The 25,510-nt window shown below is 51.6% G+C and overlaps 12 protein-coding genes and 2 non-coding genes across 14 annotated transcripts; 8 read left to right on the top strand and 6 right to left on the bottom strand.

Moving 5' to 3' along the window:
- Nucleotides 1–203: 203 nt before the first annotated feature.
- Nucleotides 204–2,957, top strand: BJX67DRAFT_389390 (uncharacterized protein; the record flags this gene model as incomplete). The annotated part of the gene is made up of 5 exons (XM_071034492.1): nucleotides 204–320; nucleotides 378–1,167; nucleotides 1,224–1,656; nucleotides 1,703–1,988; nucleotides 2,042–2,957. 5 exons carry the CDS (start codon nucleotides 204–206, stop codon nucleotides 2,495–2,497), a joined length of 2,082 nt encoding a protein of 693 aa, XP_070884359.1. The 3' UTR covers nucleotides 2,498–2,957.
- BJX67DRAFT_183440 (NADP-dependent oxidoreductase domain-containing protein) lies at nucleotides 2,958–4,384 on the top strand. The gene has a single exon (XM_071025220.1). The coding sequence runs from the start codon at nucleotides 3,101–3,103 to the stop codon at nucleotides 4,241–4,243; it is 1,143 nt and encodes a 380-aa protein (XP_070884358.1). The 5' UTR covers nucleotides 2,958–3,100; the 3' UTR covers nucleotides 4,244–4,384.
- Nucleotides 4,385–5,525: 1,141 nt separating this feature from the next.
- Nucleotides 5,526–7,082, bottom strand: BJX67DRAFT_358761 (uncharacterized protein). The gene has a single exon (XM_071029590.1). The coding sequence runs from the start codon at nucleotides 6,522–6,524 to the stop codon at nucleotides 6,060–6,062; it is 465 nt and encodes a 154-aa protein (XP_070884357.1). The 5' UTR covers nucleotides 6,525–7,082; the 3' UTR covers nucleotides 5,526–6,059.
- Nucleotides 7,083–7,602: 520 nt separating this feature from the next.
- Nucleotides 7,603–8,781, top strand: BJX67DRAFT_358758 (uncharacterized protein). The gene is made up of 2 exons (XM_071029589.1): nucleotides 7,603–7,904; nucleotides 7,976–8,781. Exons 1-2 carry the CDS (start codon nucleotides 7,650–7,652, stop codon nucleotides 8,624–8,626), a joined length of 906 nt encoding a protein of 301 aa, XP_070884356.1. The 5' UTR covers nucleotides 7,603–7,649; the 3' UTR covers nucleotides 8,627–8,781.
- A 236-nt stretch (nucleotides 8,782–9,017) lies between these two features.
- Nucleotides 9,018–9,117, top strand: BJX67DRAFT_t69. Its single transcript has one exon. It is a non-coding gene; the product is annotated as a tRNA-Ser (tRNA).
- A 3,552-nt stretch (nucleotides 9,118–12,669) lies between these two features.
- On the top strand, nucleotides 12,670–12,769 carry BJX67DRAFT_t70. The gene has a single exon. It is a non-coding gene; the product is annotated as a tRNA-Ser (tRNA).
- On the bottom strand, nucleotides 12,674–13,765 carry BJX67DRAFT_358752 (uncharacterized protein). Its single transcript, XM_071029588.1, has one exon. The coding sequence runs from the start codon at nucleotides 13,453–13,455 to the stop codon at nucleotides 13,246–13,248; it is 210 nt and encodes a 69-aa protein (XP_070884355.1). The 5' UTR covers nucleotides 13,456–13,765; the 3' UTR covers nucleotides 12,674–13,245.
- Nucleotides 13,066–16,288, top strand: BJX67DRAFT_389386 (putative MFS peptide transporter). The gene is made up of 6 exons (XM_071034491.1): nucleotides 13,066–13,989; nucleotides 14,071–14,184; nucleotides 14,240–14,462; nucleotides 14,506–14,877; nucleotides 14,946–15,100; nucleotides 15,168–16,288. Exons 1-6 carry the CDS (start codon nucleotides 13,728–13,730, stop codon nucleotides 15,839–15,841), a joined length of 1,800 nt encoding a protein of 599 aa, XP_070884354.1. The 5' UTR covers nucleotides 13,066–13,727; the 3' UTR covers nucleotides 15,842–16,288.
- On the bottom strand, nucleotides 16,255–17,551 carry BJX67DRAFT_183320 (HIG1 domain-containing protein). The gene is made up of 2 exons (XM_071025219.1): nucleotides 17,386–17,551; nucleotides 16,255–17,326 (listed from the first exon to the last, which is right to left on the bottom strand). The coding sequence occupies exons 1-2, from the start codon at nucleotides 17,424–17,426 to the stop codon at nucleotides 16,585–16,587; spliced, it is 783 nt and encodes a 260-aa protein (XP_070884353.1). The 5' UTR covers nucleotides 17,427–17,551; the 3' UTR covers nucleotides 16,255–16,584.
- A 2-nt stretch (nucleotides 17,552–17,553) lies between these two features.
- BJX67DRAFT_358743 (transcription factor SPN1) lies at nucleotides 17,554–19,523 on the bottom strand. The gene is made up of 4 exons (XM_071029587.1): nucleotides 18,795–19,523; nucleotides 18,659–18,741; nucleotides 18,131–18,609; nucleotides 17,554–18,080 (listed from the first exon to the last, which is right to left on the bottom strand). Exons 1-4 carry the CDS (start codon nucleotides 19,297–19,299, stop codon nucleotides 17,831–17,833), a joined length of 1,317 nt encoding a protein of 438 aa, XP_070884352.1. The 5' UTR covers nucleotides 19,300–19,523; the 3' UTR covers nucleotides 17,554–17,830.
- A 189-nt stretch (nucleotides 19,524–19,712) lies between these two features.
- BJX67DRAFT_382861 (uncharacterized protein) lies at nucleotides 19,713–20,080 on the top strand (the record flags this gene model as incomplete). Its single annotated transcript, XM_071033316.1, has 4 exons — nucleotides 19,713–19,725; nucleotides 19,781–19,812; nucleotides 19,895–19,961; nucleotides 20,043–20,080. The coding sequence occupies 4 exons, from the start codon at nucleotides 19,713–19,715 to the stop codon at nucleotides 20,078–20,080; spliced, it is 150 nt and encodes a 49-aa protein (XP_070884351.1).
- Nucleotides 20,081–20,189: 109 nt separating this feature from the next.
- On the bottom strand, nucleotides 20,190–22,016 carry BJX67DRAFT_358740 (putative nucleoporin). The gene is made up of 2 exons (XM_071029586.1): nucleotides 20,519–22,016; nucleotides 20,190–20,469 (listed from the first exon to the last, which is right to left on the bottom strand). The coding sequence occupies exons 1-2, from the start codon at nucleotides 21,761–21,763 to the stop codon at nucleotides 20,374–20,376; spliced, it is 1,341 nt and encodes a 446-aa protein (XP_070884350.1). The 5' UTR covers nucleotides 21,764–22,016; the 3' UTR covers nucleotides 20,190–20,373.
- Nucleotides 22,017–22,139: 123 nt separating this feature from the next.
- BJX67DRAFT_358737 (coiled-coil-helix-coiled-coil-helix domain-containing protein) lies at nucleotides 22,140–23,227 on the top strand. The gene is made up of 4 exons (XM_071029585.1): nucleotides 22,140–22,309; nucleotides 22,402–22,629; nucleotides 22,725–22,857; nucleotides 22,951–23,227. The coding sequence occupies exons 1-4, from the start codon at nucleotides 22,290–22,292 to the stop codon at nucleotides 23,047–23,049; spliced, it is 480 nt and encodes a 159-aa protein (XP_070884349.1). The 5' UTR covers nucleotides 22,140–22,289; the 3' UTR covers nucleotides 23,050–23,227.
- Nucleotide 23,228: 1 nt separating this feature from the next.
- On the bottom strand, nucleotides 23,229–25,465 carry BJX67DRAFT_358732 (acyl-CoA-binding domain-containing protein). The gene is made up of 4 exons (XM_071029584.1): nucleotides 25,001–25,465; nucleotides 24,817–24,930; nucleotides 24,669–24,741; nucleotides 23,229–24,610 (listed from the first exon to the last, which is right to left on the bottom strand). The coding sequence occupies exons 1-4, from the start codon at nucleotides 25,014–25,016 to the stop codon at nucleotides 23,569–23,571; spliced, it is 1,245 nt and encodes a 414-aa protein (XP_070884348.1). The 5' UTR covers nucleotides 25,017–25,465; the 3' UTR covers nucleotides 23,229–23,568.
- Nucleotides 25,466–25,510: the final 45 nt, after the last annotated feature.

Raw genomic sequence — 25,510 nt, 5'->3', positions numbered from 1 at the left:
GCCGCATCGGACCTGGATCGGATCTGGATCGGACCTAAAGTTCCCCTTTAGGAAGGTGCAGTCCGAATATGGATCGGAGTGGATCACGTGCAGCTGGCTGTACAGAACAGCGGGAGGCCGCTCCCAACTCTTCTTCAATCATTAGGCTGCAGAGATTTAGCTTCTGCAATCTTCAGTGGAACTTCTTCTACGCGGTTGCATTGATGTATCGAAGAAATGGAAAGCCGACGTCGTGTGAGCCCTGTCGAATATCGAAAGTCCGTTGTAACCATGCAACCCCAGTCTGCGCACGATGTCAGGCTCGCGGCATGTCGCAAAGGGTGAACAATGGATATAATGTGTACTTTTGAATGACTGAGATGCTGACGAAACTATAGTGCTTCTATCACCCATCCCCCATGACACGGCCCAGTACGAGATTCCGCCACTATAATGTTCAAAACGATCCAGGCCACATTCCAGAGAAGACACCGCTGAACAGAGTCTCGAAACCGCGAGTCAGTGAATCAGAACAGAAGAAGAAGCCAGACGATGGACAGGCTAACCCCGAGCTAACCCCATCTGGCTCTCTGGGGTTCCTGAGCACCCTCTCTCTTTGCCTGAAATCTTCGCCTGATCTCACACCAAGACCATCATTGTACCGTCTCGACGATGTCTCCTCACACTTTACAGCAGTCAAGCAAGCACTGGGGACATTAGCGGCATCCTCACGACAGCTAGAAGCAATGATCACTGCCTACTATGATGGCAGCCGTTTCACGATCCTTCCGCGATCTCTAATTTTTGACCCAGTATTGAGCCTTCTTAGAGAGCTGAGGCAACATGAGGGTGCGGAAGCTTTCTCGGAGGCTCTGCTTGAAAGAGCCAATGAAAACCTACGCCGAAGTCTTCCCCCTGTAGCCACTGATTTATCCATGTTTTTCCTCTCTTTTACAGGGGAGAACATCCGGCTGGAGTTTGTTGGCCTAGTTTTCGCGCTTTCGGGGGTCGCATGGCATCATGCACAGTGGAGAGACGGATTAGACAAAACGCAGCATACTACCACAATGCACACTGCGAGCAAAGCCTGCATGCGGCTTTTTGAGGCATATAATCAAGCAAATGATATCGCAGTATGGACACGGTTCATGAATTTCGTTCTATCGTCATTTCTGTTTGGAGATACAAGTATGGTTTCTTCCTGGACAGTTCCATAAGATATTCTTTCTCACGTCCAGTCACAGGTGATATCCTATATCACATATTCAGTGAGTTTACCGCCGAGCTTTTTATCATGGGCTTCCATCGGCTTGAGTCTTCTCCGCCTCACCTTCCGTTTTTCATTCTGGAAACTCGAAAGAGAATATTTGCCTCTGCCGTTATCTGGGACAAAGGTACCGCTACATTTCTCGGAAGGCCTCCTAGGATTGACAGCAAATTTTGCGATGTGGCGATGCCTCTCGATCTGGATGACGACGAAGTATTTCTCCAAGGCACACAGTTTGAAGCAGCGTTGAAGAACCTCGACGACGCGGGATGGAGGCGCACTATCGGAATAGACGACCCTCCTCGACAGGCCAGTTTTATCCGACTCCGCTACCAACAAGCCCGGCTTCAAGAGAAGATCCTCCGTCTGTCTCTGGGCAATAGGAATGAGTCCTACTCCGAAAATCTTCTGTACGTTAAATCCCGCCGTGTACCGTGCTGCTCTAACAGCACCTAGGAATCTATACAGTGAGTGCCAGCTTGCTATGAGCAATATCCCGCCACAGTACCATTATCAAGGTAGCGTATGGCACAAATCAAGCCCGCGGTTTTGTATATCGCTTTTGGTGGTCCACCTCGCCTATCTCTATGGCCGTTTTTTGATAGAGCGAATGCTGCTTCTTGACGGGCAAGTACCAATCAGTTGCCTTCTGGAGACATCAACGAAGCTGCTTTCGGACGTGCTTGACTTAGTTGAACATCAACGCCGCCACGCCGAAATACGGGGACGATTCCCTTGGCTGGTAGGACGAACACCAACGACCTGCAAGTTTATTCGCTAACATTAGCCCTATAGTATCTTTATTACGGGCTCCCGGCTGCTGGAACCCTTGCAACCGAATTGCTCCAGAGCACTCTGAGCGGACTCCCTTTGCGTACTTCGACTCCTCGCTCGCAGATCATCCGCGACTTGAGCGTCTTACTCGGACGTCTTGAGAGGAAGAACTTACCCGAACGTCCAGATCTTTCCGTCTGCGTCCAAATCGGCAAGGTGATCGGTGGTGTATTGGACGAGGCCCTGAACAAAGCGCCTCTTGCGCACCGGAATTCGTTTCACTCCGAACACCAACAGGGGCAATTCGGGTTTCTCAACACCGCCCCGGGTTCCCCTGGGGAAGATGCGAATCCCAACAGCCTTAGTGCGCTCCCGCCGCTCCCAGAGTCAATGACGAGCCAGGATTTTCTCAGTTGGTTTGACGATTTGGTCTGGGATGATCCGGCCATGAATCTTGGATTGGGTGTCTTACCGTAACGCAGTGAGGATCTTAGAATATACCCCAAACATGGCGGCGTCCGCAAAGGCCAGGCTCGTAAGTCCGATTCAACGCCTTTCTCCTCGGCTCAAAAGCGCTAGCATTGGTAGCAGCGGCCGCCGATAACAGCGGAGTCCGCACCAAAGTAACTCTTTGACCGTGCACTAAAATCGGCCATACCCCATACTCCGGTCCCCGGAGTAAAATCCGATTCCAGCGGGACCCAAGTGGGCTAAGCTCTTCCTGCGCTTGAGTGTCATCAACTTGCATTAGCGTGTGGGTCACCTTCTGTGTTCTTTGATCAATGAACCCCATTGGTCCCTCTTTATGATGTCATTCGCTCCAACAAGCATCCAACACGCTGATCTGGCTGCGGTCTGGATCTCGTTGTCCGGTGCATGATATGAGAAAATGACAAATACGTTAACGAGCACATTCGAAAAGCTTATGGTCGATGCCAGTCCGCAAAGTAAATCCGTAATCCCCGATTCTCCAGATGCTTAAATGGAGCCCCTTCTGCCCCAAGAAGTAATAATGGAAGCATCCAACACCGACAATCAGCAATTGACAATCATCAATCACAATCATCAACCACAATCAACATGGCCTTCGCCCCCCCAGACGAACCGAAGACCGAGCTCGGTCGCTACCGTATTCTCTCCAGCACAGCTGGTGTTCGCGTCTCCCCCTTGGCACTCGGCGGCATGTCGATAGGCCAGGCATGGTCTGCAAGAATGGGCTCCATGGATGAGGAGCAGTCCTTCAAACTGCTGGACGCATTCACCGACGCCGGTGGCAACTTCATCGACACAGCGAATAACTACCAAAATGAGGAGTCAGAGCAGTATCTCGGCCGGTGGATGGCCGCGCGAGGAAACAGGGACCACCTCTTCATCGCGACGAAATTTACAAACGCCTACTGTAGGTACGCGCTCGGATCCAGAAAGGCAGTCAACTACGGGGGGAACCATAAGAAATCGCTCTTCCTTTCCGTCGAGGACTCACTGCGCAAGCTGCAGACAAGCTATATCGATCTGCTGTACGTGCACTGGTGGGACTGGACCACCTCGATCGAAGAACTCATGGACTCCCTGCACAACATGGTTGAGCGCGGGAAAGTCCTCTACTTGGGTGTCTCAGATACGCCCGCCTGGGTCGTTGCGGCAGCAAACACGTACGCCAGAGACCACGGAAAGACGCCGTTCTCCGTATACCAGGGCCGCTGGAGTCTCATGCACCGCGATTTCGAAAGGGATATCATCCCCATGGCGCGGCACTTCGGGATGGCCCTGTGTCCGTGGGACGTGTTAGGAGGTGGGCAGCTCCAAACGACGAAACAACTCGAGGAGCGCGCAAAACTCAACGAAGGCGGCCGCAGCAGCAACCAGAGCGAGGAGGCAAAGCAGGTCAGCGCCGCGCTGGAGAAAATCGCGTCGGAGCACGGAATCGAGAGCATCCAGCAGATTGCACTCGCGTACGTGATGCAGAAGGCGCGCAACGTGTTCCCGATTGTAGGCGGACGGAAGGTCGAGCACCTGCATGATAACATCCGGGCGCTGAGTCTGCATTTGACGGATGAGCAGATGGCGCTTATTGAGAGTATCAAGGAGTTTGATCTTGGTTTCCCGCTGAACTTTATCGGGGATGATCCGAGGGAGACAGGCGGGCGGCCACCGCTTATGGAGGCGCTGGCTGGGGCGAAGATTTCCTGGCAGAAGGCACCGAAGCCGATTGGGCATGATTAATCTCATATACTAGAATTCAATGAGAACAGCGCGTGCTGGTGAATATTATGAACGCCTCTATCTATCTATTTTTCTTGACCCCAACTATTTCCGCAGTGGGTTGGGGGAGCATGTAGGAACATGTCGCCCTATCCTCAATACATCACATCGCAGCCTTTGAACCTGTCTCATAACAAAATCCTGAATGAACCCAACTCACGAACCCTCTATACTAACCACTGCTTATTTCTATAATGCGAAACAAACGTGCCCCCATCCCCCCCTTCGATCGACGCCTTCCACGCAACACCAAGCACAGCCCTAACCAGCCCTTTGGGCGTCATCGGCCCCGTAAAGTGCGGCGCGAAGGACGTGAACTTCCGTACCAAGGCTGTGAGTCGAGCTTGTCTTCGACGGTGGTGAATTCTAAACCCTATTAGCCAGTGTCCTCCACCATTGCATAAGAGTTGGACGCAGAAGCGCAAACCCTGCGTCTGCCTCTCACTAGCCACGTAACCCGGACAAATCCCCAACAAGGGGATCCCCTCGCCCCTGTACAGCGCATTATACTTTACCACTTGTAATCACAATTACTTTCTTCTCTTGTGTCGTGGAGGGTTGGGGTGGATGACTGTATGAGGGGCAGGAATACTTCGATGATCTTTATCATGCCGAGGACGTTGACCTCGAAGGAGTACTTTTCGAGAGTAGCGAATGTGTCGTGGCTGCCGCGCCTTCAGCACTTGGGGCCGTGTAATTTAATGCATGTGAGATGGAGGAGGAAGCGGCGTACAAATCACCCAGGGTTCTGAGCTCGCTGACCTCGGATACACTGGCGGCGCTGTTGACGAGGTAATTCAGCGAGCCGCCGGTGATAAGCTTGACGGTTTCTGTGGCGTTCTACGTATCTCCTATCATCAACAATAAACAATAACCGTCCAACCGACATCATACGTTAAATGGCAGACAGGAGCTGTAGCTTGAGAGAAGCAAGATCCGCATACTGTGCCTCGACAAAGTGCACGGAGGTCAGACCCTGGCTTTTCGCCTTCTCCTAGTCAGGGGCTTTGTTCCGGGCGAGGCCAATGACGGTGTTTGAGGGGTCTGCGCTGAGTTTGCGGATGAATTCGAACTATAATTCAGTCCTGGGTTACTGGATGGAATATAACTGCTCTGGATCGGGCATACCCCGAGCCCACGGCTGGCTCCGGTGATGGGGTAAGATGGCATCTTTTGTAGTTGTCGAAAGAGTTTCTTGGATTTTGTAGACTGTTGAGTTCTCTTTGTCTTGACTTGGACTTCTAATTTATCTACGTCGTGCTCGCATAATTACACTATCTCCTCTTCGAGCTTCGGAGAGTAGGGCTACCCAGGTATAGAACGGCGCTCGGAACTCCGAGTTCAGCCCTAACACCAGGGCATGAAGGAATCCGACCTACAGAGCCCTCGATTTGCTGGGTTCTGAGTTTGAAGGCTCAGCTCTAGTAATGATATGTCTGCGTTCCGAATTTGCAGTCAAACCTTCGATCGACGTACCAGTTCTCGTTCATTCTTGGCTTCATTACTCGTCATCACTCATAGTCGGTCTTTTCGACCTCTCCACGCACCACTCAAACACGGGGAATGATATTCGTGTTGATGGGAAAGGTTTTTTAGTTGCTTCTACGAGGATTTCAAGGGCTAAGTTGTGATCCATAGTGCTAGCGTCCACGGTCTTGGTGCTGGTTCCGTTGATGTTATTATGAGGGAGTGTTTGCAGTCGTACAACAAAATGTCCCGTCACAGTGAGAGTCATAATTCATAATTTGTATCTTCAATCTCAATATCAGCATCAAAGTCAGCTCATTCCATACGCCCTCACGAATCCCGGCGGCGTCGGAAGCACCAACACCGTCTCCTCCGACAGAGTATCCGAGACCGGCCGTGGTGGCTGTTGTATTGGGAGCCAGAGGGATGGCTTGGGAGGGAGGAGCGGAGACATCGGAAGTGGTTTAGGTTCAGGTTCAGGTTCACGGTGGGAAAGGAAATTATGGTACACATTCCTTTGCGGTTCCGTTCGAGTACAAGCCATGGAAGTGCTGGCACCCTCCTTCCGTGGATCCGTCAAAAGCCCGAGAATCTCGAGTTCCTTTTCGAGAGGGGTGATCGGATTCGTCCTAGGCAGAGAATGTGAATGGCCTGATGCGGAGTTGGACGACTTGACACGTTTGCCGTTGCCATTCCCGTTCCTGCGCTCTCGTCTTTTGGAGCAGCGCGAGAAGAGGTTTCGCAGGAAGGTTGGACCATTCTTTATGCGGAGCATGATAAGGATTATTGCGAGGACGGCGACTGTCCATTATTATTTGCGATTATTCTGACTGTTTGGGTAGCTTACCTGATAATCCCAGTGCGAGACCGGCCTTTCCCAGGGGAGAGATGGGGCTTTGTTTTGTATCTTCGCTCAAATCGGTAGATTTGAGAATACCCTGTTGTGTTGGTGGTTGGAGAGTTGTTGACGAGTCTGTGTCAGTGGCCACCCGCAAGCTTAAGAATCCCAGCGACATCAAGCTCTATGAGTGTGGCAATATCACAGTACGAAGGGATATGTCCTATCATAAGACCAGTGATGTCGGATAAATTCAAAAACAAACCTTTCCGAAGACAGCGAGGCGAACCCGACTTGATGTGACTTTTATACCCCCAAGGCAACTCTCAGCCAAAGATACCAATCGCATCAAACACGAAACTTGAACCATAGCTCGATAGATCCATCCAACCCAAACCCCCGGTCCCGGGGGCGTTGTTTGTTCGTCAGTGCAAGGGTTGACAGGTCTTCCGCTAAGAAGTACCTCAAGCGTGATACATCCCAACGGAAGTCCCGCCAGTCCTTGGAGTGGTGTGGTTGATCTCAACCAACGAATCGCAAACCAGCTCCCTGCTCCCTGCGCCCAGCTCCGTCCTTCAGTTCCCATGGCACTGGCCCTCACACTCAGATGAAACAACCATTGGTGATTACTCTTCTCGATGCTTGAAACAGGCCAATGAAAATCGGTATCCCGATCTTGTGGTTTGCAGAAGTGACGTATCAACTGTCAAACGCTTAGCGTCAGCCACCCGCGGGGCGCTAAAGAAAAGTATTGATGCCAAATGCGAGCGGACGTGCGACTCCGTGTGATATATCTTCAGTCGACCATCTCAACAAGCACCGGCCTCAACCTCATTGAAAAATCGTCGTAACCTTGGAAGTTGGTCATAATCACCCAGTCCGATCAACCATTCTTAACTGGCAGATATCCAGGCTACGGAGATAGGGCTCGGTGTCGGTCGGTCGGTGGTTCGAAGTGCCGAGATTATCAATAAGCCATAAAGCCCACTCTCATACTTCAACCCCCCCACCCCACCGCCATATTTCCAACCCCATGCCCATTAATTCCGGAAAAGAAGCACAATGTCGAAAACCCTCCTAATCACTGGTGCCACAGGCAAACAAGGCGGAAGCGTGATTAGCAACCTCCTCAAGCAAGACGCCGACGTCGAGATCCTCGCCGTAACCCGTGACGTCACCTCCGCCAGCGCCCAGAAGCTCGCGTCAAAATCTCCAAAAATCAAGCTCGTGCAGGGGGATCTTGATCAGGCGGAGGATATTTTCACCAGTGCGAGGAAAGTCACGGATAGCCGTATCTGGGGGGTATTTAGTGTGCAGGTGCGTCCGTTCGAATAATGATCCTATCTTGAGCTTGAAGCTCGAAGCTCATACTAAGCTTGGAGAACAAGGTCGCCTCCCTCTCCGGAAACCGCTTCATCGAAGAACGACAGGGTAAATCGCTCGTCGACATCTCCCTGAAAAACAACGTCAGCCATTTCATCTACACCTCCGTCGACCGCGGCAATGAAGCCTCTCTCGACAACCCAACCACCATCTCACACTTCATCAGCAAGCATAACATCGAGCACCACCTCATAAATAGCACCAAGAACACTTCAATGTCATGGACGATTCTCCGGCCCGTTGCGTTCATCGATGCCCTCGCGCCGGGGTTTATAGGGAAGGCGTTCGCGACCAGCTGGAAGGTCGCACTGAGAGGACGGCCGTTACAAGTTATCGCTGTTTCGGATATCGGGTTCTTTGGGGCGCGCGCGTTCCTGAACCCTGAGGAGTATAAGGGGCGGGGGATCTCATTAGCGGGTGATGAGCTTTCGTTCGAGGATATGGCGAGGATCTTCAAGAGCAAGACGGGGACGGATGTGCCCGTGACGTTTGACTTTGTTGCAAGGTTCCTTATGTGGATGGTAGCCGATTTTGGGGCCATGTTTCGCTGGTTCCATGATGAGGGGTATAAGGCTGATATCCAGGCGTTGAGGAAGGTGCATCCTGGTCTGAAGGATTTTAGGTTATGGTTGGAGGAGGAGAGTGTTTGGGAGTAATCTTTATATTTGTGTGACTGAGGATGTGGTCCCTAATGCCGTGGTAATACCCATGTCTCTATATATTTTAAGCATCCAACCACCTTGGATTTTTTTTTTCGCGATGTATATACCCATAGCGACAGGAATGCTTACCAAAAGATATGAATCAGTCAGTGCATGCGAAATACTTGGCAGCATCAAGCACGTTGCCACGCTGGGACTCGCAGCAATTCGACAACGTCGCCAAACATAGCCCCGCGTTAAAAAATGTGAAGAAATCCTCTTAAGGTATCCAAGTACTCCTGAGCTTCGAGCGACAACATTTGCCTGGACACTTTCGCTTGTCGATAGTTGGAAGTGTTCCCTATCATTATACCAAAAAGTAAAAGGCTCGTGTTAATTGTCCAAAGGCACTTTGGCGGAGTGGTTAACGCGATGCCCTGCTATGCATATTTCTGCAAGTTCAGGCATTTCCTTCGGGAGCGTGAGTTCGAATCTCACAGGTGTCGTTTCTTTTTTAGTCTCTCTACCACACCCAATCCAAATCTTATGTTCCCCAGTCCCTATACGCTGTCCATACATTCTCCAATTGTCATTAAAATGGACGATTAATCGATGATCCTGTTGGTCGTTCAAGGCCCCTCTCCGTCACCCGGCATACAATTTACGGGTATACACTTCCAACAGTCATTTAATTTTCAGTCCGACTTGCATGCCGACGTCCAACGCAGGCCGGATCTAATATCTTGTGGGTGTCCCAAGTTGCCCAGTGCAGAAGCAGCTACGACTACAGAGACCCTAACATCCGCCCTGTGAATCCTGTGACTCCAGAACTTCCAAAACACTGGCACATGTTTGGTGTGAGTTCCCTTCGTCCTTTGACTCCAAGTATCACTCCAAGGAATGCTGTCAGCCAGAATTAGCCCTTCACGAAGGGGGTTGACCCTTTTTAGTGGAGCAGTATCTGTTCGTAAATACCATACTATCGACCTATAAAAAATTGTTGGTGACAAATCAATTCAAGGGTTGGCGAGCACTATTACTTCGCCACCTCCTTGTATATCATTGCTTTACTTTGCTCCTTTATTTTGCTTTACTCATTCAATTGCTCTTTCTAAACTGGTTGACATGAAGGGCTATCACAATCTTCCTCGCGGGTATAAATATCGCTAGACAGACTGTAGTTAGCAACTCAGATACTTCTCCCACTTTAATCCCACTGATTGCTTACCTCCGCACTTAGACAACTTGGATCTCCCTGCATCTCGCACCTCCGTGGCTCATACATACTCACAGCCTACAATGGCACCTCCAGGATCTCCAACACCCACACTGTCGCCGTTGAAAAAATAGGTCTTCAGCTCCAAGTGAGCATTCATCAGGATACCTCTGAACTTATAGAATATGAAATCAGGATAAGAAACGAGTCCTGCGTTGCATGTGGCAGTACTGGTCAAGCAGCTCAAGAATTCAAGTGAGCAATCCATTAGTAAGCAGCAGCTATAACGTGTTTCCCGACCGAATCGATCACCCGACCGAACCGATCACCTTGATATCCCATATTAAATGGCCATTTTTTCAAGTCAAATATCTCAACAACCAAGTTTCTAGAGGAATTATAGCTTATATATAAAGCTTAACAGTATATAATATATAGATATATAGGGGTTACAACCTACCTATTCTTATACTTTCAAGGGTAATATAAATTACACCTGTATTTTTTGGTAATTTTGATTACTTGAATATAATTGGGATAATATAAAGGCTTGGGGGGTATAAAATAGATATTTTATTAGTTTTAGGGTATATGTACCTAATTATATTTACTTTATCCCTCTAAATTATGTGGTTGTTGAGATACTCAACTCTTAAAAATGGCCATTTAATATGGAATAGAGTGGTGATCGGTTCGGTCGGGTGATCGATTCGGTCGGGAAACACGTTATGATGTACTCTATTTCGACTTATTAACAGTGTCTGTAGGTACCATTGCTCCAAACGCGCGGTCTGCTTCTGCCTGCTGCGGCGCGGGTATGGTGTCCCGAGGCGGAGGCGTCATTTCTCGTGGCCAGGACGACCAAGATACTCTGCGATCATCTCCATGACTAGTGCAACAAGACCCGGGAAGCCCAGCGTGGGTCAAAGTCAACAAGCTTGCTCATCGAGTTTAATTAGAAGGGAGTAGAGAATAGTGTTGGGCGGAACCCAACATGCCATTATATGTTCGACAGAGATGTCGACCCTGCGTTTGCTTTCTTTCCCACAGACGTTTTATCGGCAAAGAGCTAGAGGATCGGCAAACAAAGAAGCGTGACCAGAAGGCTGGCATCCAGTCCCAGAGGCGTATACCTTTGCCCGTCTGCCACTCCTCGCACTCCTGCCCTCCCCAGCAGGCCGCAGACCCTGGAGCCTCAGAAATATGCTCGCTCCGCCCATCGAGCTGCCGAGGTACGCTTAAACCACGTCTACTCTCCCAGTTGCTAAGTGAGGACAGTGCAAATAAAGGGACAGGAGCCGCTGCCTCCTCACGAAAAGTGGGGATGGCACACAAACCGCCCATATATACCCCTATTCCCTAGGCGTTAGAGTCGGCGATAAGGGTTACAATAATTTATGGGAACGCGTTGCTCTGTTCTGGCCAGAAGACCAGATCACAAAATGGAAATTTAGTGTGCTGGGCGAGAAACACACTGAAATATTGCAGAACCTTATGTGCCTATGTCAGACTGCCCACGATTGGTGGGGGACGGCCAAGTTTGCCCTCAAACCCCTCGATCTCCACGAGTACCACCAGCACATGGTATCAAACAACGTCATCTCTCCTTCTACCATAGTTGGTGGATACTCCTGTGTCTTCCTTAAGAAATCCTTACACGCAGAGTATACTGGCATTGACCTCGCAGAACATTTCAAAGCCCCTCGTGAATAACATGGTGCTCGTTCGTTGCCTTTAAGCGAGTGTTTCCTACCCCAGGCTCTCCACGGGTTTGCAGTATTCCAATAAATGTCGAGAACGAGATTATTCTCCTAAGAACCTCTATTACCGCGATTAAATTGATTATGAGAAAACAGCAAGTGTATCTCGGCATATCCTAGTGGACACGTTGGAAAAATGAGGCCACGGTCCTGACGTTTCAAAGCACCGCAATCTCAACGAACATGAAGGAGTACATGTCGCTATTGAGAAGCAAGTGTCGATCAACACCAATCACCCTAATCAGTCTCGGTCCGCTGAAGAAGACAGAAATTCGGTCCTCGGCCCCGAGTGGACGACAGCAGGAGTCATATATCGATACGCTCCGGTGATTTGCCGCGGACTCAGCGCAACTTTTGTAGCTCGCGTTCTTCTTTGCAGAATTACGCTGCCCTTATGAGCATTTATTCTCCATAGGATCGCGGTTTACAGATTGCAGGGCTAAACTTCGAATTGCTACCACCCTATTACCCAAAAAGTCTTCTGTTTTTATCTGTTTTATACTCAGTGTTCACGTTAGATTGGAACTTGATTGAACGTCCTTCTGTCTCGAACCACGGCTTCTCCACTGTGTCCTCCACCGAGCTGGCCGCGTAGTTAATACCATCAGAGCATGCGGAAGGGCGAATACAACCTGAATGGTCTAAGCTTGAGGAGCGTCAACAGCGAAAATGGGAAAAGTCGGGATTTACGATCAGGCAAAGTCAAGACGCAGCAAGGCTAGCGTCCACGTTGACATGTAATTATTGGAATCTCTTCGAGGCTATGCTTTGGGCGCGCTGGGAGAAAAGAACCAGGAAGAGATTGAAGGCAGGTGCTACCAATTTTCATGGGACGAGGCAAAGTGTAATTCCTCTATTGTCTCGTCCGCTAAGCGGAATTTGGGGCGGCAATCAGGCTGTCTTCATGCCACACCTCGCGATCAACCTGCTGAGGCGCCAGAGCAATGTTAAGGGAACAGCTCAAGGGGCACCCGCAGCCGCCAAGTTGCGACGACCCACTGGGCAGCGACAAAACCATGCCCAAATCTTCCGAATCTGGTGCTACATATAATATAATCATAAAGATAAGGAAAGTGCGGGACGGCACTTTGGCGGAGTGGTTAACGCGATGCCCTGCTATGCATATTCCTGCAAGTTCAGGCATTTCCTTCGGGAGCGTGAGTTCGAATCTCACAGGTGTCGATCTTTTTTTCTCCTTTTTGACCCCACAAGCTCTGGGTTGAGCCAAGGTTCGAAAAGGGTCCTCCCACAACACAACTCACCTTCGTACCATCCATCCATCAATCCTTTTAAATAAAGCACGTTCTTCCGCCAATTTCTTCAACATGGCCGCTGGTGCTGCGCCCCCTGCTCCAACCAATGCTCCGGCTGCAGTCCCCAATCCGTGCGCTACTGCGCTGAGGACAAGCTCACCCGCTGAACACTATCGCAGCCGATTGGACTTGGATTAGCCCTCTCTACCCCTCAGAGGGTGTCGCGTCACTTTCGTCCAACGTCCAGTCTGGGTGGCGTAAGTGTTCTAAATCTGAGAGCGTGCGTCCTTTACCTCCCTGCTCGAACTTCCGTGCCACGCGTCGCTGCCAACTGCTGCCGTGATATGCAGTATTTCGAATCAGACAGGAAAAGTGTGGGCGTCACCAGGGAAGTGTGAGAGGTTTCTACATGGCCACGATCGTCAGTGTCGTTCCTCTTGCAGATATTGACCCACCATGTAATATGCACCGAGCGACCTCAGCAACTAAGAGCAAACGCGTGGCTAGATGCCAGACGTAACAGAGAAGGAAGAATTGGCTCATTAGAAGGATGCCGTGACCCTCGACGCTGGAGAACGAGATCAAACACCGGCTGACTGCATAATATCCGAGCATCGTTCCGAGTCCAAGTAGGGATGGCTTAGGCCATGTGGCACTGTGCAACTGCGTGGATTAGAGGTTTCATGACAAGAATAGTCAGAGATGTGAAGGACAAGTGAGTGCAGGTGGGAAGTCTAGTGTTTTGAGCAGAATATCAGTCACACAAATTCACTGTTACCCCCTACCACTGGGCATCCCTTCTACCTCCTCCTCGTTTTTCCTCACGTTCGTCCGCAACTTGCACGTTTCATCCTCTGCACTGCTTCTCATCGAACCAACCTTCGAGCATGAGCATCTTAATTACCAAAGAATCCCCAAGAATGGCACACCATGCTTCCAATCAGTCGATTGAGAAGCAGCCTCTTCGAAAGAAAGCGTCAACTGTGGTCTCTAACGCTGCTTCTTCGGTGAACCAAGGGCGCGAGTACCCTACTACTGAGGAATTGAACACCCTTCGTCGTATTTCTGGCACAGTTCCCTGGGTTGCTTACGCCATTGCCTTTGTTGAGCTGTGTGAAAGATTCTCTTACTATGGCACCACCGTCGTCTGTACGTTCTGCACCTAATCAACACTTTGGGCTCGATGTCTCTTTAGTTCATCACTGTGTGAGATGATACTAATATTGCTAGTCACCAACTTTATCCAGCAGCCCCTTCCACCCGGTTCAAGCACTGGCGCTGGATATAGTGGACAGTCAGGCGCTCTCGGCCAGGGCCAGAGAGCGTCAACCGGTTTGAACACTTGTCTGCCCCCAATGTTCTTTTGAGACGCAGCTCGAGTAAATACTAATAGAGACAGTCAACACCTTCTGGTGCTATTTGACGCCTATCCTGGGAGCATGGATTGCAGACGAGTTCCTGGGTCGTCTCAAAACAATCTATCTGTCCATTGCATTTGCTATGACTGGCCACGTCATCCTGATTGTTTCTGCACTCCCTCCTGTGATCAAGAGTCCTGAAAGTGCCCTCGTCTGCTTTTCTGTCGGTCTCATCATCTTTGGTATTGGCGTTGGAGGCTTCAAGTAGGTGGCCACCATCAAAGACTGAGAAATGCTAACGATGTAGGTCAAACATTGCTCCATTGATTGCAGAACAACACAGAGACACTCGTCCATACATCACGGTTGACCCCCAGACTGGTGAGCGTCTGATAGTCGACCCAGCACAGACCATCATGAGGATCTTCCTCTATTTCTACTTCATGATCAACGTTGGCGCCTTGGTTGGCTCAATCGCCATGGTATACGCGGAAAAATACGTAGGATTCTGGTTATCGTTCCTTCTTCCAACTACCATGTTTGCTTTCTGCCCTGTTGTGCTCTTTGTCTGCCGCCACAGGTATAATCTTACGCCCCCAACTGGATCGGTTGTTGGAAAGGCATTCCGGCTTTGGACGTTCGCCATGAAGCCTCACTGGTCCTGGGATCCTATAAAGCTGTCAGTTCTCTACTCGACTCTTTCTCTCTCCATTTCCTCGACGATTCTGAATTTGCTGACTCTACCAGGGTAAGGAATTGTCGGGCACCTGGATTCTGGGAGAACGTGAAGCCTAGCAAAATCCATAACAAGCCGGGCTGGATGACCTTCGACGACAAATGGGTTGACGAGGTACGCCGGGCCGTCAAAGCATGCGGGGTTTTTCTGTGGTATCCAATCTACTGTTCGTCCCTACCTATTCAGAATGTATAGTTAAGCATTTGGACGTACACTGACATTGAAAAATTTAGGGCTCGCTTACGGCCAAATGACAAGCAACCTCACCTCACAAGCGGCAACAATGGAACTGCACGGCGTGCCGAACGACATAATCAACAACCTCGACCCCCTCGCTTTGATCCTCTTCATCCCCATAATGGACCAATTCATCTACCCGGCCATCCGGAAACTGGGCTTCAACTTCACCCCCATCAAAAAGATCTACGTCGGCTACATGGTCGCCTCCATGTCCATGATCGCCGCAACCGTCACACAGCATTACATCTACATCCTTAGCCCCTGCCACAACCGCGCAAGTACCTGCGACTCGCCGGCCCCAATCAACGTCTGGGTGCAGACGGTCCCCTACGTACTCATCGCGTGCTCCGAGATCTTCACCTCGATCACGGGGTACGAGTATGCGTACACGAAGGCGCCCAAGAACATGAAGAGCATCGTGCAGTCGCTGTACCTGTTTACCAACGCAATCTCCGCCGCCATCCAGCAGGCTCTGACCGCGTTGTCGGCGGACCCGCTGCTCAAGTGGAACTACGGTTTTGTGGCGGTTTTGGCGTTCTTTGGCGGCAATTTCTTCTTCTATACTCATTACGCGTTGGATAAGGAGGAGGACGCACTCAATCAGCTTGAGGCGTCGAGTTATTTGGGTCGGCAGCCGAGGGGGAAGAGGATGGACGTGGAGAAGTAAGCTTGACACCATCCGTCGAGGACGGGTTCGAATCTGCTTGCATGAAAATAGGTATGAAAGGAAGATACGCATAATATGTACCATTTGGCTCTGAGGTAGCTTAGATATTTAGCTAAAACTCGCGGAGAATCAATGAGTTCTCGAATTGCTGGAGCATCTGCCACGTTCCATCGATTCACATACGACGCGCCTTGAACGCTGACATGGTATTCGATACAAACCCATTGCGGCTAAAACAGGCTGATAGCAGATTCGAGGATGATGTCTGGCACTCTCAGCTATTCTGAAGGTCTTTACCTACGAACATCACCTGTGAACATGCCATTTCGGGATATCAGTGAAGAAGCCTTGGAAACCTACAACCAGCAATCGCATCCAAGCTAGAGTGTTATGGAATCCTAGTCAAGTGGACGCTATCTCGAGCTTGTCTTTGACGGAGAAGCGAGCAGGGATCTGGCGGCTTCATCATGTGTTCGCATACTCTGACCAAGGCAAACGAAGCAAAATGATGGAAGGCTGAAATAAAAAGGAAAATGCAAAATATCAGAGAAAAAGACTCGATATTAGGAAGAGGAGAGTAAAAATACAAAAGTCGAGTGAGTGCAACCTGTGGTTCGAGAAACCCACCCAACCACGATGAGAAATTATGATATACAATCTATAACCATCACAGCCGTTCACCTCATCATAGACTCCAGTCTGAATCGAGCCGAATCTTCGCAACCCAACCGAATCAAATCGAATCACTTTTGCTCCTTCTGAACAGGCACAGGCGCATCCCCAGAAGCCGAAGCCGAAGCCTTCGCCTCATGCTTCTCATAAAGCGGCTGATGCTTCTTCTTCAACCGATCCTCCTCCGCAGCAACCATTTCCTTCCAGAGTTCACCACCCTCCTGGCCCCGCCCACTCTGCGCCTCGCTACTCTTCACATCCGCAACGGCCCCCGCAGCCGTCGCCCCCGCCGCAGCCCCCTTAACCCTCGCAGCATTCTCCCTGCGCACCTTCCTCCGCTCGGAAATCTCAAACGCAGCAGTTGTAACCAACACAGCGAGCGTCAGGCCCTGTGCATACACTCTCGCCTGCACGATCTTCTGTGCCCGCGAGAGATACGGGTTTCGCCCGACAAGCGCAAACGACCCAACCATCGATGCAAGCCACGTAACCCCGACAATCGTGTACCGCTCCCTCCGCGCCCACGCAAGTGCCCGGTCGACGTACGTCATCCCCGCGAGCTCCTGCCGACGCAGCCGCTCCTCGCGGTTCTCGTACCATTGGCGCTCTTCGTTGCGCGAGGCCTCGAAGTTGCGCGAGGCGTTGTCGGCTGCGATGATCCCTACGAAGGTTCCGGAGGATGTGACGAGGAAGGCTTTCATCGGGAGTGTCAGGTTACGAATTGTATGGTAGCGGCGGGAGGCGAGCATCACGCCTGCGAAGCCGCCGGCGAGGCCCAGGGCTGTACCGATGGAGCCGCCTTTTACGACGGAGCTGGACGACTTGTTAGTATGTTTGTCGTAAGAGTTAATGTTGGTGGCGTTGGGGCGTACCGGTAGTGTGCGTCCTCTTCTTCTTTGGTGAGGAGCTTCATTGTAGAATGTGAGTGTGTGGTGTGAATAAGGTGAGGTGTCGAGATTGTATGCTAAGACAAGGTTCACCTGAGATTTATATTGAAGAAAAGAGCTTCGCGGAGAATATTAGTGGTGGATGACGCTGAAAAGGGTGTAATCGGAGGTAGCAAAGCCCGGTGACGTCGGCCGGCCCAAACTCGGGATTTGTTCTGATCAGACGATCCCGAGCAAACACCGCAATGGCCCATGCCGAACAGCCGAAACTAAACGCCCAGAAGTATTCATCTCGACTGTTTGGTTGCAGAGTGCTGTCTCATCAATTTACTATAATGCCTATCCTGTCCGAGCGCCCGATCCGTGATAATTACAAAAATAAATCTTCCGGCGTGCCACCAGAAGACGAAAAGCTGAGATGGAAGAAGAACTACCGTCGCGTACCACCCTTCGCCGCCGCAATCTGTCGCGCCCGCATCCGCCTGAATCGATCCTCCCCACTTGCTCCCAGGGGTCGCGCAAACTTGCTCTCCTGCACCATTGTCGGTCGCGGGACGACTGTGTAGCTGGTATGTGAGATTTCGGCGCGCGCACGATTGGCAAGACGCGGAGGAAGCAGTTCGCGAGCACGAGCCTCGGCGGCAGAAGCCTGGACGGACTGGGTGCGTGCGGTGATTTTACTAAATAAGTCAGTATACAAAGGCCTGCGGAACAAACGGAAGGGACATACCTAGGATCGAATGCGGCTTCTTGGTAGACACGCTTGGAGTAGTCGTCGCTTCGTTGGAGAATCGGCCGCGTCCATTCAGCCAGCAGTCGCTCTGCCATGCGCTTGATGCCGGGCTCTGGGCGTTTGCTTCGCGTGTAGAAGACCACCACCTTACCGATACCACTAGCAATCAGCGTCTCCTTGTTGATCGGGAGCTTGCCCAGCGCAGTCAGCAAATCGCGCTGGATATTGTAGGCCGGAAGAGATCCGTCGTCCAGAGGCTCGAGGAAGAACTTGACGGCTTCCAGCAGGTTGATCTCGGGATCAACCAGACTGTTCATGTATTGGTTTCGGTTGAGCAGCGACACCACCTCCGGCAGCATCTTGAGCTTGTGCATGGCGGGCTTGCCGTCACGACGGTTGGCAGCATCCATCCGCGCCGCGTCGGTCATACGTCGGCGCATGTCCTCGATCTCAGCATCCGCCATTTGTTCCAGGTCCTATTCGCGTTAGCCTCGCAGCTACCCTGCCAAACTTTGAAAAACATACAATCCCATCCGCTTTCCTGAACCTCCTCTTAGTCGGCTTCTTCATTGCCTCATCCATAGCCCGATCAAGAGCCCTCCGTCGACCTATACCCAGTTAGCCACCACATCCTCATGGCTCACAAAGAGAGCAAACATACGCGTAGCAGGATCCAACGTCTCATCATCCTCCTCGACCTCAACCTTCTTACTCCTCCTCCGCCTCGTGCTACCCTCATCACTTGCCCCCTCCTCTTCCTCCCTCTGCCGTCGACTCTTCTTCCTCCGCCCCTCCCTCTTCCGTCTCGATGACCCCTCCTCATCCCCCGTCCTCTTCCGCTTATGCCGCCCAATTAGCTTCAAGTTCTCCTCATCGATATCAAGCTGCGGACGATCTTCAATCTCGACATTCTCGGGATCAAAGTCCTCGAACTGCGCCTCGTCGACTTCCGACAGGATCGACTCGTCGTCGGACCCGAGGAGGTCATGCTCGTTTATTTCGTCTTGGGTGGGGGCATTTGTGTTTGCTGCGTTATCTTCACCTTCGCCTACGTCCCCGTCTGCGTCTGGGGTCGGAGCTTGAACGGTCTCCTCACCGACCTGTTCGGCGTCTACCTCCGTCTCGATGGGCGGCGTGGAAGCCCCGAGTTCAGGGCTCGCAGACATGGCGAATGTATCGACTCGATCCGATTAATGTGTTAATGTCGCGCGGGAGCCCGAGATGAAAGGGACAAAGGAGAGACGGATATGTCGCTGCGAAGTAGCGACGAAGAACCAGGACCAGCCTCAAACAGGATTTTTTTTTTTTTGGAAAGCAAATCCGTGAAAGAAATACAAGTCAAGAAGAAAACTGAAGCTTCGAGTGAGGTGATACAGGCATAGGGCGCAGAAGGAGGGTAAGTAGAGTAGTGGCTGGTTGAAAGAAGAATCGCTATCGGAGATTGGCGGTGGCAGGTGGCAGAATTCGCCCAGCTCAACTTTTCATCGGATGCGAGGCTTCAACTCAAGAGCAGCAGCAACGCACTCAACAGCTCTTTTATCTTTCTCGATCTCACGTTCCGGCTGGCTAGATATCCACAATGTTTGCTCCAGGTACATCTCTAGACTCATCATCTCCGAAACCAGCTAGCTAACGCCCTCCGTCCAGGTCAAGAACAGCTCTCCAAGGAGGAAATCCAGGTACTTCATACAATCCATTCCATCCCCAGACCAAAGATGAATCGCACGAGCTTATGCAGCACAATACTGATGACTTATATAGGCTGGTGAAGCCCAGGCCAACCAGGCCATCCGCACGGCTATTGCCGGCGGAATCCTCCTGTACCTTTGTACGTTGATGTACACCCTTCCAATAAGTTATTGAACTCGTCGAGGAACCCGGGCTGACTCTCAGCTCACCTCGGGAATAGCTCCCTTTGCTATCGACTTCGTGACGAAATTCTTGTAACTCTGCCTCGTTGCCTACCGAGCTACTATTTGAGATGACGGTATAGACAGGAGGAATGTTAAGCAACCTCGCGCAAATAGTTACTGATGCTGTGTCTGGCGAATTTTTGGGGATAATGTATTATTATTGTACATTCGTAATCGATTTATTCTTTTCCAAGGGAAATTTGGTCCGGTTCATGGCTCCCCAATATGATGGAATGACATGGCATAACTCCCATGCTCCGAAGACTCAAGCGTCAGCCGTAACCAAAGTAGTGATATCAGTAGCCATAGACAGAGAAAATGACGACGCTAATTGAGCGGTTTCTGGGCCTCCTCGAAATCCTTTTTCACAGATTCAAGCTCCTTCTGGAGGTGCTGGATTTGAGCGTGGTAGTCGTCCAATATCTGCGTGTGTTAGCAACATAGATGAAAGGGATGCTTGTAGGTGAGGTACCTTCTTCGCCAGCTTGACAGTATTCTCATCCAATACGTCCTCCGACTGCCCAGCGGCCCCAGATCCAGCCCGTTCCAGCTCCGCCTGTAGTCGTTTCGAGTGCTCTCGGATAGCCAGCATACGCGCCCAGATCTCCTCACCACGGCCGTTCAGCGAAGGGTCAAACACGGAGCGCTCCAGCTGGGCGAGTTTTTTCTTCAGCTCCTCCTCCGCATCGTCCAATGCATAGCCCCGGTTCCGGAGAACCTGGGTTTTGGCGGCGAGAGCCAGGCATCGCTTACTAAGGACAAGATGTTTCCGGCGGCAGTCAGCGGCTTTGACTGAGATTTTCAGGTCGTGGCGTGAGAGGAGGTCCGTAAGACAGTTGTTGATCTCGTGCAGACGCGTCTGCATCATGGTTAGGAAGTCCTTCTGTCGCTGTGCTCGCTTGCCGAGCTCCCAGAACCCGTGTACGAGAACAGGGACATAGCCAGAGCCAGGCCGTTTCCGCAGCGCATCCTCCCATTTCGTCTCGTCGTCTTGCGGGCCGGGCTGGTAGAACGGCGCGGCGTCTTCGCCAACATTATTGTACAGGTAGGTCCGGAAGGGCGACGACCGGTTCATATGATCCCACTTGTCCTTAACAATGAGCATCTGCATCGGAACCGTTCGATGTACGCCCGTGACGGCGGGGCCCGGCGACCACAGATTCGAAATCGGGAGCTGCGACTGCCCCAGCTGTGACTGTTGCTGTTGGCCCTGCTGCTGACCACCACCGAGTATAGAACCCCCAAAGACGCTCTGCTGCTGCTGAGGTTGTTGTTGTTGCTGCTGCTGTTGTGTCTGGCCGAACCCTCCGCCGAAAACGCTCTGTTGTTGTTGGGGCTGCTGTTGCTGCTGTGTGCCAAATCCGCCAAACAAGCCCCCCTGCGGTTTTTGCTGCTGGGTTCCCGCCCCCAGTGTCCCCCCGAATAAGCCAGTCCCCGTTTGCTGCGGCTGCTGCTGTTGCTGCTGCTGTGACGGTGGCGCCGGGGGCTGTAGCGTTTGCCCGAACAACGGCTTCTGCTGTGTCCCAAACGCACCCTGCTGAGGCTGTGGTGTAGACGTAGCCGACGAACTGAAAAGCCCGCCTCCTGTATTCTGCTGCTGTGTTCCTGTCCCTGTCCCTGCTCCCGTTGCCGTGCTACCACCAAAGGGACTGCCCTTCGCCGGGTTCCCAAACAAGCTAAGCGACGGGGACGACGTTGGGGTCCCGAAGAGCGACATGGTTGAAAATGGTAAGGTATCGGAGTTCGACACGCACAGGGAGGGAAAGCTAGGTGGATGTGCAAATAGCGGCAGCAGAAGGGATCATGGGCTCGCCGAACAGAAAGGGAAAGAAAGGTGAGGTGAAAGACGAAGGAAGAAAATCCGGAAGCTCAACCGCAATGCCTCAGCGCCGCCTCACTGAGAGCACAGATCGAGTGTCCGACTGCTAGCGAAAGAATGCCTCGCTCGCTCAGGTCTGTCCTGGTGTACTGATTCTCGAAGCCGCAGCTGGTTGTTGTTTTGGTACGTGTCACGTGACAGAAATTCAAGAAAGAAAATCAGCAAAGCTCTCTTGACACCTCAGGCATAAAGCCCCGTGACAGGACACAGGACCGCATTAGCCAATCACAGCGCGGCAAAATCCGACGACCAATTCCCACTGGCACTCACTCCGTCCGGCAACCGAAGCTCCAAGTCCAAGACGTCGGAAGGCCGTGCCAGCAGTGCGTCATTGACACATACCACCCGCTAGGAATCAGTCACAATGGCACGGAGAGAACCCCAGTTTGTCTTCCCCCTTCTGCCTACCCGCTCCCGGGCTTCTCTAGCTCCGCGCAACGCTGGTAACTCCAAGCTAACTAACTTCCGCTCGCCAGGTTCAACCAACAAAACCTCTACGACCCGACGCCTCTCCCGGATAGTATCCCAAAGGTAGCAGAGATCGGAACGACGTCTGCTCCACTGTACAGTGCGGCCTACTTCATCGGGGATCGCTGCAAGGCATTCAACGATGACTACATGAAGTGCAAGGACGAGGCGAACGGGCAGGGAGAATTCAAGTGTCTCAAGGAGGGGAGGAAGGTGACGCGTTGTGCGGCTAGCGTGTACGTTTCCTAGCTTTTCCAACACTTGCAGTTGATTTGTTCGATCACTTGGGGGCTTGCAGATAGTGTGCTAATCGACTTCGGATTGGATGCAGAATCAAGGATATCAACACGCACTGCCTGAAGCAGTTCAACTCGCACTGGGAGTGTCTGGAAAACAACAACCACCGGCTCTGGGAGTGCCGCAAGCCCGAGCAGGAGCTGAATCAGTGTGTCTTTGAGAAATTGGTGCGTTTCCCCTCCGCAATTTGGTGGATTGGAGTCATGCGAGGAGCACCACGAAGGGATGGATACCCAGAACTAACGAGACGCAAAAACCAGGGCCTGAAGAAAACCATACCAGGCGCCCCCGAGAACCAAACACCCGTCCACCTCCGACCCAAGCAGCTATATGCTTCTTTCCCCGGTCCGCAATTTTAACCGCCCTTGACAACACAACACTGTGTCATATCACGTAGACAAAATGAATGGTCGTTGCCGGGTTCTGTGCACTTAGTTTCCTTGGTTTTCAATGTCATGGTCTGGATTTGGTCGAGATGTATTTGTGTACATATTAGCATCAGGAATGTCACTTCTAAAGTTCATGTCCGGTCCTGCGCGGTGCTTCTAGTAGTTGAGGGAAGATGGCGAATTTGGTGGAAACTGGATCAGATCTATGCTAGAATACAGAATGGTATGGTATGTATGCCTCTACCCAACACCCGAACATAGGAAACAAAAATAAAGAAACCAGACCACTGTAGATTCCATGTGACACATCCAGTGCAAGAGCTGCCCCGGAGAGGTGACCAAGAAGCCCAAAACAGACGCAAGAAAGCAACCAAGGAAAGGTCCTCTATTTCATATGTACCTGAATGAAACACACTGTCAGGGAAAGGAATATGGGGAAATAGTCCAAGATTTGAAAAAATAGTTAGGGGAATAAATGGAATGAGAGACTCAAGGAAATATATATACTCCCCTCTTCACCCCCCTCAGAGCCTTCAGACCCAGTAGCCGGGCTTTGACAACCGACCACCCAGCCTTCAACTGCTCCTCCAGCCGATGATCCCGACGCAGCCGCATCCAGATCAGCAGCATACCCAGGACAGCCAGGTCCCAGATGATCTGTCGCAGAGTGACCCAGACCAGCCATCGTAGCCAGGCCCAGACACCCGAGCGACGGCGGTGTGTCAGGGCGCGGGCTTCCATCTGCTCGCGGGCGGCGGCGATCTCGGCAGTCATCTTGGTCAAGGCCTGCTCAACTCTGCGGCGCCATCGCCGACTATCGACGTCGTCTTTACTCTGTTGCATTAGCATGCCTCCTTGAAAGATTGGTGGAGCCATTCCTTCCTCCTCTTGGTCTGGGTTTGGGTCTGGAGTGTGGAGGTCATTACCGTAGTGGCTGCGGTTGCGGTTGCGTTTACGGCTCCGATTACCCTCTGGCATATGATTCGAGTATCTGTCTTCGTCGTCGATGGCGCCCATGTCGTCTTCGACTTCATCGTCCTCGTATAGATTCGCCTGGGCCTCGGCGTATTCTTCTTCCTCTTCATCCTCGTCAAATTTGATCTCGTCATCTTCGTCGTCTGCAGCTTGATCCAGACCTTGCTCGCGTTCGTAGCCCATCCGCGCCGAACGCCGCTGGTAGATCTCATCAGGCTGGCTAACCGGACTGAGCACTCGTAGTCGCGAGTCCCCACGCGCCGTAGACACCATATGTTGATACTCCTGTTGTTGCGCTAACTGCCCGCTTATACTCCCATAAGCTGACTGTAGATGCGCCTGTGGTAACGGCGGAAACCCAGTCGACTGCACAGGACTCGACGCCGTCGACGACATGTTTGATTTGACTTGATCCCAGACAAACTCGAGTTCCGCCACGAGCTCGCGCGCCTCAGCAGTTTGGGAGGCATAGGTATGCATCGTCTCAATGAGGGTCGAGATGTATCGCCGTTTTGCCTCGGTGCGAGATAACCCGCGTTGAGCGTACCAGGCATCCCTGCAATAAATTATTATTCTCCGCCCTTCCAGATAATCGTGGAATTGGGAATGCATACCACTTCTCACACTCCATATAAACATCCGCCGTATTCCCAACCGGCCGGTCCATTACCCCTTCAACGTCCCCCTCTGCGATATCCGTTAGCGTACATTTCCCCAATCCCATTCAACCCAAGGGGACCCATTGAGCACCAGAATTCATACCCATGCTTTGTTTATACAGTCCATAGAGTTTCAGCCTCTCCGTCGCAGGCGGCCTCGCGGTTCCGGTTCGGGGGATCCGTTTGACGGTGTTGAGGGCGTGGACGAAGACCCGATCTAGACTTTAATCAATTTCCTATCCCTGAAAAATATAACGGCGTACAATGAACAAGGACGAAATACGCACCCACAGAATCCGACATGGTGCGAAATCAATAAGGATTAAGGCTCGGGGTTGAGCTCGTGCTTCATCAGAGCTGGATTGCGCATCGATATGGGCGGGACACCCTCATGGAGAGTCGTGGAGGAGACAATGTCGGGAAAGAACGAGATTATTGAGAGGATATTATTCGATGTTTCGACTACCGAGATCCTCCAAGGCCCCGTCGAGAGACTGAACGAGCTTCCCCGGACTTTCTTCGCCTTTCGGGATTGATCGAGCTGTGGTTCAGGCGGAGAACGGAGAGGGGAAGGGATCCACGAGAGGGAGAGGGTTTGAATCCCGTCGATTGCAGAGCTGGGGCGGGAATAGAATTGAGATTCTTGAGTCCAGACCACGAGAATGAGGAGATGGAGAGAGTCGTGATGGCTGATTGACAGGTTGGGATGTTGTGCTGGTGCAGATTGTTGTTGATCGAGTCGTGGAGTTGGATTGTTGGAGCGGATGAGCCGCGGTTCTCGGAGGCGCCGTTTCTGC

Source organism: Aspergillus lucknowensis (genome assembly GCF_044049455.1).
Source record: "Aspergillus lucknowensis strain CBS 449.75 chromosome Unknown BJX67scaffold_32, whole genome shotgun sequence".
Classification (NCBI taxonomy): Eukaryota; Fungi; Ascomycota; class Eurotiomycetes; order Eurotiales; family Aspergillaceae; genus Aspergillus; species Aspergillus lucknowensis.
Note: the sequence above shows the minus strand (reverse complement) of the source record. Positions and strands in the feature narration are given on the sequence as shown.

What these genes read in the sequence shown, in the direction of transcription:
- BJX67DRAFT_358758 (XM_071029589.1), top strand. Translation starts at nt 7,650, where the DNA reads ATGTCGAAAACCCTCCTAATCACTGGTGCCACAGGCAAACAAGGCGGA. An exon ending in GGGGGGTATTTAGTGTGCAG is followed by an intron (nt 7,905 to 7,975) that starts GTGCGTCCGTTC and finishes TTGGAGAACAAG; the next exon opens with GTCGCCTCCCTCTCCGGAAA.
- BJX67DRAFT_358732 (XM_071029584.1), bottom strand. An exon ending in ACTGTATAAACAAAGCATGG is followed by an intron (nt 24,742 to 24,816) that starts GTATGAATTCTG and finishes CGGATATCGCAG; the next exon opens with AGGGGGACGTTGAAGGGGTA. An exon ending in TATATGGAGTGTGAGAAGTG is followed by an intron (nt 24,611 to 24,668) that starts GTATGCATTCCC and finishes AATTTATTGCAG; the next exon opens with GGATGCCTGGTACGCTCAAC.
- BJX67DRAFT_358752 (XM_071029588.1), bottom strand. Translation starts at nt 13,455, where the DNA reads ATGCTCGGATATTATGCAGTCAGCCGGTGTTTGATCTCGTTCTCCAGC.
- BJX67DRAFT_358743 (XM_071029587.1), bottom strand. Translation starts at nt 19,299, where the DNA reads ATGTCTGCGAGCCCTGAACTCGGGGCTTCCACGCCGCCCATCGAGACG. An exon ending in GACGTTGGATCCTGCTACGC is followed by an intron (nt 18,742 to 18,794) that starts GTATGTTTGCTC and finishes AACTGGGTATAG; the next exon opens with GTCGACGGAGGGCTCTTGAT. An exon ending in GAAGCCGCATTCGATCCTAG is followed by an intron (nt 18,081 to 18,130) that starts GTATGTCCCTTC and finishes TGACTTATTTAG; the next exon opens with TAAAATCACCGCACGCACCC.
- BJX67DRAFT_389386 (XM_071034491.1), top strand. Translation starts at nt 13,728, where the DNA reads ATGAGCATCTTAATTACCAAAGAATCCCCAAGAATGGCACACCATGCT. An exon ending in ATTGGCGTTGGAGGCTTCAA is followed by an intron (nt 14,463 to 14,505) that starts GTAGGTGGCCAC and finishes CTAACGATGTAG; the next exon opens with GTCAAACATTGCTCCATTGA. An exon ending in TCTGTGGTATCCAATCTACT is followed by an intron (nt 15,101 to 15,167) that starts GTTCGTCCCTAC and finishes TGAAAAATTTAG; the next exon opens with GGCTCGCTTACGGCCAAATG.
- BJX67DRAFT_183320 (XM_071025219.1), bottom strand. Translation starts at nt 17,426, where the DNA reads ATGAAGCTCCTCACCAAAGAAGAAGAGGACGCACACTACCG. An exon ending in GAAGAGGACGCACACTACCG is followed by an intron (nt 17,327 to 17,385) that starts GTACGCCCCAAC and finishes CAAGTCGTCCAG; the next exon opens with CTCCGTCGTAAAAGGCGGCT.
- BJX67DRAFT_358740 (XM_071029586.1), bottom strand. Translation starts at nt 21,763, where the DNA reads ATGTCGCTCTTCGGGACCCCAACGTCGTCCCCGTCGCTTAGCTTGTTT. An exon ending in CTGTCAAGCTGGCGAAGAAG is followed by an intron (nt 20,470 to 20,518) that starts GTACCTCACCTA and finishes TAACACACGCAG; the next exon opens with ATATTGGACGACTACCACGC.
- BJX67DRAFT_358737 (XM_071029585.1), top strand. Translation starts at nt 22,290, where the DNA reads ATGGCACGGAGAGAACCCCA. An exon ending in ACGCGTTGTGCGGCTAGCGT is followed by an intron (nt 22,630 to 22,724) that starts GTACGTTTCCTA and finishes GATTGGATGCAG; the next exon opens with AATCAAGGATATCAACACGC. An exon ending in AGTGTGTCTTTGAGAAATTG is followed by an intron (nt 22,858 to 22,950) that starts GTGCGTTTCCCC and finishes CGCAAAAACCAG; the next exon opens with GGCCTGAAGAAAACCATACC.
- BJX67DRAFT_358761 (XM_071029590.1), bottom strand. Translation starts at nt 6,524, where the DNA reads ATGCTCCGCATAAAGAATGGTCCAACCTTCCTGCGAAACCTCTTCTCG.
- BJX67DRAFT_183440 (XM_071025220.1), top strand. Translation starts at nt 3,101, where the DNA reads ATGGCCTTCGCCCCCCCAGACGAACCGAAGACCGAGCTCGGTCGCTAC.